Below are 8,745 nucleotides of genomic sequence, written 5' to 3'. Positions count from 1 at the left end.
TCTATGCCAATAATGTTGTGATAGTACTGAAATCCTGCTGGTCCATCAACTCATTTCCTGCCAAACTCTAAGTCACATCACAAAAGATTAGTAACAGCTCCCCCCCCCCCCAAAAAAAAACACCTCATTGACAGATTACTAATGTACTATTAGATACTAAAGACTCTGAATGCCAAGAAGCCCAGAGTGTCTGTAAGTCCACTTTACTGCCTTCCCAGAGTGCTTCTTATGAATATTGGGGGTTGGGAGCTGGGGCCTGGGGTATCCAAGCTCATTCTTTCAGTGGAGTGCAGAGTCTGGGGGCTGAAAAGCCTATAGGATTCAGCCACATCTTTTGGGGATGGGATGGGGTGAAACACTAAGTTTCAAACTGACTACCACAAATCAATGAGATTAAGGTTAATTCAAAAAAGAGATAGCATAGGGTTTCCATATAACTAAAAGAAAATGGGGAAAAATGAATGACAGACACATCATCTGGCCTAAGTACATATTGCTTTAATAAATAGAAAGATCTGGTTCAAATCTTAACCTTATATGCCTTTTGGTTGCTGCAACTTTCTATTAAGTTTCACAAATAATCCTCCCCCGCACATGTGAAGAGTAAAGAAAGGAATTAAATTCAAAAGGAGCTATCAAACATTTTTGTGCAATGTTTGCACTTTCACATACTCATGGTTGCTCAATCTTTATTTCTTGTAAGCATAAGCATCAACATTCCACATAAGGAACCTTTTTGGTAACATAACGATGACCTTGGCATATTAGAACTATCAGGAGGAACCCTCATTTGCAGCATAAACATTAAGATTTACAAAGAAATAAGACACCCCCAAATCAGTGGGCCCAGCCTTTGAATAAGGATAATGAATCACCTATTTCAACACTATTTAGCACCATTAATGGTTGGGGAGGTAGGTGGGTGTGTGTGTGTGGGGGGGGCGTAGGAAGGGACCAGCTCTTTTTAAAGAGCTAGTCCCACCCATGGTGGGGTCCAGGCATATACTGAAAACATTCCTATGGCAAACACTCCCTACCTTAACCAGGAAAAATCACTGTCATACGTCATCACTACTCATATTTTCTAGAGTGCCTGTTCTGTCTTCCTTAAAGTCCAGGCTTCAATCCACCAGGATCACATTGTCCTCTAAAACTACGTTCTAGTAGAGGGTGGAAAAGGTCCCCAACAAGGCCATTTATCTAGAAATGAAGATTCCTCAGGAAGACAGGCTTGCAGGGAGGCTGTCATGTTCCCCAGGCGCGCAGAGCCCTCATTAACTAGTACGAATTACCGCAGGGAGATGACTGGAATGTTCAAAGTAAATAAGATGGAGGCGGGTGTTGTTGACAAAGTATAAACAGTTTTTTTGGGGGGAGGGGTCCCCTTTCCAAGCTCATTGTCTTTGCAATCATCCATTGCCTAGGAAACCAGCAGCTCTTCTCTGGCATTTTAAGTTGGAAATATAGTATTTCTTCCCAGTGGCCCTGTTTGTTTATCTTGGCAAGGAGGCTTGATAATTAAGTCTATATGTTACTGCAGCGCAATGCTATGGTCCCAGCGACTGGCATTTGAAACCAATTTGTTCAGGTTTCTTTCTAACCCTAAAAAGGATCTAAAAATAGATAACCAAGTTCTCTTACTTTCCATAAACTCGCACTAGTTGACTGTGATAGGATAGGGATAGAGTTTATTGTGAATTTCTGTAGCCAGCAACTCACCACCTTTGCATTTCACCTTTGATTTTTTTTTTTTAAAGTGGTGATTTTTTTTCCCCTCACTAATATTTTTGTTTTGGGAAAACAATTCTTGTGATGTTTCCTCTTAAATTTTTATCTATATAATGCTTCTATATCTGTATATCTGTGTATATATATCTTATGATGCACCATAATAGCTACTATTTTTAAATGCCTACTATGAGCTAAAAGCTGAAAAAGATTTTCATATCTTACTTCCTTACAGTTATCTGATAAGACAGGTATTTGATAAATCCCATTTTTATAAATGAGGAAACAGAGGCTGAAGTAGCTTGCCTGTATATTGTTAAAAAGTAACCAAAGTGGTATCTGAAACTAAGCCCATGTTCTTTCCACTACCATATAGCAGTAAGACATTTTTAATGGCTATTTGTATAAGTATTTTATGTAACTCAACATTCCATTCAATATTTGTTGAGTATGTACTATGATCAAGGTCCTGTAATTATAGGAAGATCAAATGTTATTAATAGCAGTGAAGATACCAAGTCATTAATATATTAGTAAGAGGGTACATATGTGTGCTGGTAATTTTCTATGTGTGGCATTTGTGTCTCTACATTACACATCCAGGCCTATGGAATACTCAACAATACTCAACCATCTTAACCTAGTAACTGGGATTTGACATAATCCTGTCACCAAGCCTTGAGGCCACACTATTCTTTCAACATCTATTGAGCATCTACTGAATGAGGAGAGATGGAGCCGACTGGCATTGTCTACATCAGTGATGGCGAACCTATGACACGCGAACTCATTTTTTTGGTTGATTTTTCTTTGTTTAATGGCATTTAAATATATAAAATAAATATCAAGAATATAAATCTTTGTTTTACTATGATTGAAAATATCAAAAAATTTCTACATGTGACACAGCACCAGATGTAAGTTAAGGTTTTTCAAGATGCTGACATGCCGAGCTCAAAAGGTTCGCCATCACTGGTCTACATACTACATGCCAGGAGTCATAGTAAGTATTTTATATTCATATATTCTCTTGTTGAGGCCTTAGAACAATAGAATGAGGCAGCTAATATCTCTATTTTCAGATAAGAAAACCGAGGCTCAGAGAGCTTACCTTGCCCAAGGGTACAGAGCATTAAATCACAAGAAGTAATGTCTTCCCCAAAGCCCACACTCTATCTTGTCTTTACTACAAGAATATACGAGACCAAGGCCCTGCTGCCTCAAGGCAACAGGTTCTCGATCATACTTTTTATTCAGCGGCTTGTTTATCAACCTGCCTCTACCTACAAACAAAGGTCACCCTTTATTTCTTTATTTCTTGTGTTCAGTGGGGCTTACTTAAAGCTGGACAGTCCCCTACACTTGAAACTAAAACAAAATAACACTGAATGTAAAAAAAGAAAAAGCTGACGCTGGCCAGTGTGGCTCAGTTGGTTGAGCGCTGTCCTGTGCACTGAAAGGTCACCGGTTTGCTTCCCAGTTAGGGTTCCAAAAAAATGAAAAAGCTGTACAGACAGCTTCAGTGGGTAACCTATGTGAGTTACAGATATCATTTAGATAGTAATTTGGTGGAAAGGGGTTAATAAGTTAGGTAGTGCTAACAAGGCAGGGCAGAGGTGAAAAAGCCCATTTGTAGGGATTCTAGGACAGTCAAGGAGACAAAGGTTTGGGCTTTTGATTGCTTCATAGAGAGGAGGATGGATGAAGAGACTTGACCTGTGGGAAATGACAGACTAACCAAGTCACGCAGATGGAAAGGAGACAGGGACAAATGAATCAGGGAGCAGCAGAGTCAAAAGATTCCCCACAGCAGAGTCAAAAGAGGGTGTACTTTGAGAATGTCATGTCTGCATATATTGGGAAGGCAAGCCCTACAGAAGTCAGCTACTAGAGAAGCATAAGGAATGATTGAATGAAAAAATGAGAGACAATGAGGACAAAAAAGGGGAGGGAATTTGCAAAGGGGATTGAAAAGTAGAGAGGAAGTTGTTTTTAGAAGTCTTGGGGGGAGGGGTGCAGACAGGAAGCCACTGATGAATTCTAAGAAGACAACCCATGTATATCCCAGCAAGAAAAGAGTGCTAAAGGCATCTTGGTATGTTTCACACTGTGCAACTTGCTACATTTGGTGTTATCAGAACATCTTCAGCTCTACGAAGACTTTCATCTCTGTGTAGGTAAGTCATTTAGCTCCAAAAATGGTTTGCTAAATAAATAAATAAATAAATAAATAAATAAATAAATAATATAAAACAAATCATTAAGTGAGGATTTTTCAAAGCGCTTTTTAGTGCTTTTAAATTTATAGATTTCACGTAAGATTTAAAAGTGTGTGTATTAGTGTGTGTGTGGGGGAGGGAATTTCTAATTTGAATTGGGTACAATGAATCATCTAGAAGAGAATAAAGAAATGAAACGAAAATGTCAAAACAAGGAAAGAATTGGGAATCATAAATGACCATATCGACTAAATCGAAGACCCTCAATTATTTTTTTCTCTAACTTCAGTCCAAACATTTAAGAATGAATTTGTTGAATGGTAGATTAGATAAATAATTTGGAATTTTAATGGAGGCACATAGTGTTCAAAAATTTGGCAAAGCCACAAAAGCTGCTCAGCCATTGGAGCTCCTACAGGCAGCGCCTGCTGAGAGCACTGACCAGGCCTGGGCCTGCACAGAATGGGCCGGTCTCCAGCCTCTGCTCAAACACAGCTGAGCACTGGCCCTTCAATCACCTCCTGGCAGACAGCAGCCACATTCACCTCCACCTCCAGACCCTCAGGAGGAAAGCCTTACCTGAGCAAGCCACAGCCCTCCCCCCCATTTCAGAACACGCTTTATATTCAGAGGGGCTTGTGGAAAACTCTTAGTAAGTAACGCCTCCCCCAATAATTATCACCACAGAACCTCAGACTGAATCCTTTAAGATAAATGGAATATTGAATACATATGAGAGTGACTGCAGTCTTCCTAAGAACAAATAAAAAGAAACATATAATGAAATAAAAATAGACTAGGTAGGTGCTAACCAAAAGTGTTTACCAAAGTAATAGCTGACATTCCACAATTTCAAGATTATTGTAAATACATAGCTGGCTGACCTGGAGCTGTGTGTAAGTGCAAAATGAGTGCAGGTTTGGTTGTTGTCCAGTTAGGACCAATCCCTGAAGTAGCCAAACCAGATAATCTAGTTTTAAAAAAAATCTAATAGTGGCTGGATTACAAATCTCCCAGTGACCATTTTTAAGTCTGTGCTAAATTTACAGTGTATAGCACAACACAGTGTGTAAAAGGTAATTTCTGATTCCAGGAATTTACACTTTAATAATTATCTGGCTTTTTACTGCCTAAGTGGCTCAAATTAAACAAGTAACTATATACCATGCATTTCACTTTGCTTTGAGGAGATACTGCCTAAAAAAGCAAAGCAAAGCAAAACAAACCCCACCACCAACAACAAAGACTCTAACCTGCTGGAATAGTTGCAATGAAATGGTCTTAAATTTTCTGGGAGAAGAAAACAGCAATCACACAGGACATCTTAGAGAAGTCACAAATGATTCTTTCTTTAATAGTGATTTCAAGTAACAAGTTCTGGGACCAGATAGTCTTGGTTCAAATCCCAGCTCCACCACTTTTTAGCTATGTGGCTTTGGATAAATTGCTTAGCCTCTCTATACCATAATTTCACATTTGAAAATGAGTATAATCATACCCACCTCATAGAGTTATTGGGAGAATTAAAGATGACAATGCTGTATTGTCATGGTGTCTTAAGAAATGTTATTTATCACTCCTCTACCTTTGTGTCATCTCCTACTTAAAATTACAAAATTCTCTCCTTAAAGTTGTCTCTTATTAACTAGAGAGAAAACAGGCTGATAAGAAAGGGAAAGTAGATTGCTTCAGCTATTGGCTCATTTTGTAGTCACTCCAAGGTGTCAACCTGTCATTTTGGTCCGTAGGAGAAGTCAGTATTTTTATCTGGTGAAAGTGTCCACAACCTAATAAAAATCCCGTCTTTACATCACTTGGCAGGGTATTCAACACCAGTAAGACCCGGCAGAGAGGCAGGGTTCTCCGTGAATGCCAGTCATAAGTTACATCATCTGTTGCTATGATGTTTTCTTTCCGTTCCGTCAGAGTCAAACAAAATATGAGGAGGTCACTGAATAAAAGTGACTTTAGACTTTGTCACTCTCTAGATTGCAGCGCTCATTGTCAATTTCAGTCATTTATACTTTCCCATAATAAATGTATGAACATAGTTTCTCTCTTTTCCCTGAAAGCCGATTTTTATGAACTAAAGCTCACCAACAGGGGCGGGGGCGGGAGGGGGGGGGGCATGCTCACTGCCGGCTAAGCAATGTCTGGTTCTGTCATTGCTCTGAATAAGGAAACTGTGGCTATGCGGGGTGAACGACATTAAGAGAACGTTCCTGTCAGATGAAAGTGCTTGTTTCTGGTTGCATCTTGAAGTCAAATATTAAGATTACCCACTCCTCTGATCTTTCCTATTGAGGCAGATAATGGAAAGCTGATAGTAGAGTGATAACGGGTACCTGTGTCTCCAAATTTCAAGAACTATAACTCATACTTTATAAGCAAAGGCTTTCACCATGTAGATTTAGAGCTTTGAGTAAGATTTATAACTTCTGAACAAAAGATTTATCACTGAGGTTAGCTAGTGGCTATTAGCCAGATCCAAGTATTTACAACATCACATTAAAAAAGATGGGCCTGAAGCTACACAATTCAGAGAGAAAGCAAAGTAGCTCCCAGCTAGCACAGTCCTGAAGGTCAGACAGATAATACAAATGGTCAATCCCAACACATAGCCACCTGGCCAGAGTTCATTTTAATAATAGCACTCTTTTTTTTTTTTTTTAAAGCACTAGGAGTTGTATCTATTCTTGAATAGAAATATTTATACTCCAAGGAAAATTCACACCCTATTCATTGCCATCTGCTTCGGTGCAGTGTCCCTGGGAGCTGCTTGCCTCCTAAATGGGGGGCGACTTAAAATGGGATATGCTGAGCAAGTTATAATCCTTTTGCCAAGAATAAACACACAAACAATGGTGTAAATGCATGGGGAAATGCTGCCTAAGTGTTAGGGCACTCTGCAAACTTCAGGGCCAGCAAACTGGCCTCAGACTTCAGATCCTCAGTCCATTCAAATGCCAATAAAAGTGTTTTCAAAAAATAGGCAAACACTCATTTGCTCTTACAACCAACATCATTCAAGGATGTCAAAATTCTTCATCATCAGCTGTATAGTAGGACCTAGGGCTTTTACTCTCTCCCACCAACAGTACACAAGGCAAACTGCTTCCCAGACCAAACCTTTAAAACATAGGCTGGAAACTGCTTCAGGAGCCGGAGACTCAGCAGTGCTGATCCCTCTCTCATTACATCTCCCGGCTCCCCCAGACAGTGGAGGCCAGGCCTGGGGGAGCCGAGAGACTTGAGCTAATACGTGCTCCGCTTTAAGTCAGACACCCTCTGCTCTACCGTGGCTGCTGCAGACCGGCTCTAAGACCAGTTCTCCAAAAATTTCAGAGGAGATGGACGCTGGTGTACGGTGAACTCCGGGAGTGGATCTCAGAGACTGGGTCCTGCCTGCTGGCTTGTATGCCAACCTCAGTGACTGAGACCCATCTCAAAACTCTCTCGGGCACACAGGGCTCTCTGCAGAGTCGGCACGGTAGGAAACACACACACGAAACCTTATATAAAAGGCACTCCCTTACCTTATACTTCATCTCGGCAGCGGTGAATTGAGCCGTTTTCCGACACACTAGTTAGACTGCATGAAGCACTGGCGTGTCCGCCCCTCCATGGAGTGCAGTGCTAAATGAAAGTGAGACGTCCCGGGCTGGGGCCGGTTTGTCAGTCGCAGCGCAGAGCTCAGGCACAGCTAAGCTCCAAAGCTTCTGAGCTCACTGTTTTGACTGAGGCGGGCCTATCACGGTCTGCATTTGCATACCGCCCCACCATTGGCTAGTGGGCCAAGGTAATGAGATGCCCCGCCCACTTCTTAACTTATGAAAATTCCTGACAAAGAATTTGTAATGCGATCATTTCTCCTTACATTATCAGAAAGGGTGGAAATACAACACAGTGGGGAACCGTTCCCAACTTGCCTCCACCCCCCCCCAAAAAAAAATAAACGGGAAAAAGAGATAAATTCTTAAGATTAACCTAAGTTTTAAAGAAATCGAATTCACAAAGCAGTCTGAAAGTCGTGCTTCCTGTGACCTAGCAACTCCTTCATAAACCCATTTCATCTGAAAGCCATTCACCTCACAATCTCTACATGAAACGAACTCTGGGGAACAAAAGGTTTTCTGTCTCCGGGCCCCTTTTTACTAACTACCCCTGCTGATATCTCTCTTGCTTTCCTTCTCTCCTCCCGCCCTTCCTTTTTGTGTGCCTGTTTGCTTTTTTTGTTCTTTTCAGTGTTCAAAGTACTTGCGACATCAGTCTGCAAGGAGCCAGAATACAATTCTCCCTCAGTGAAAGGAACTCCCTAGCCCAGGCACCAGGATTTCCCTGGCCAGCTTCTCATGAGGGCCTCAGAGAATTGAGTGTCAGCCCCATTCAGAGACCTTCGCTGACTTTGCCGAGGATAAAGGTTAGATGTGACCCCTCAGATGGGGCTGGCCAGTGCACGCCCTATAGATCATCACTGTCTATTGAGTACTATGTTCTTTGATGGTTGGCATTTCTAGCTCCAGCTCTAACAGGGCAGTTTTTCCTTCTGACCTCTCTCCTGAAGATGGCCCATTAACCCACCAACACTTATTATCTGGGGAACAACAACAAAAAAAATGCTGACTGTTTGATGAGCCTGGTTAAAAAGACCAGTCTCTCTCCAGTGAAGCACAGAACATTTGGTTCAGCTTCATGATTTCTGTAGAGAAAGCCATTACCCAGGAAAAGACAGAAATGGTCACCTTCGGCAACTTTTCTGAAGGATAGAGAGGCGAGGGACAATTCCTCTAGTGGGCCT

The 8,745-nt window shown here is 41.2% G+C and overlaps 1 protein-coding gene across 1 annotated transcript in view; it reads right to left on the bottom strand.

Moving 5' to 3' along the window:
* NEDD9 (neural precursor cell expressed, developmentally down-regulated 9) overlaps window positions 1-7,661 on the bottom strand; it is a 45,273-nt gene extending 37,612 nt beyond the window's left edge. The window contains exon 1 of the mRNA XM_015567797.1: window positions 7,484-7,661. Within this exon, the coding sequence (XP_015423283.1) occupies window positions 7,484-7,495 (12 nt within the window). The 5' untranslated portion in view covers window positions 7,496-7,661. The remainder of the gene's footprint in view (window positions 1-7,483) is intronic.
* Between the last annotated feature and the right edge of the window lie 1,084 nt (window positions 7,662-8,745).

This window comes from Myotis davidii, unplaced genomic scaffold, assembly GCF_000327345.1.
Source record: "Myotis davidii unplaced genomic scaffold, ASM32734v1 scaffold62, whole genome shotgun sequence".
NCBI lineage: Eukaryota > Metazoa > Chordata > Mammalia > Chiroptera > Vespertilionidae > Myotis > Myotis davidii.
This window is presented reverse-complemented; position numbering and strand designations above follow the sequence as displayed.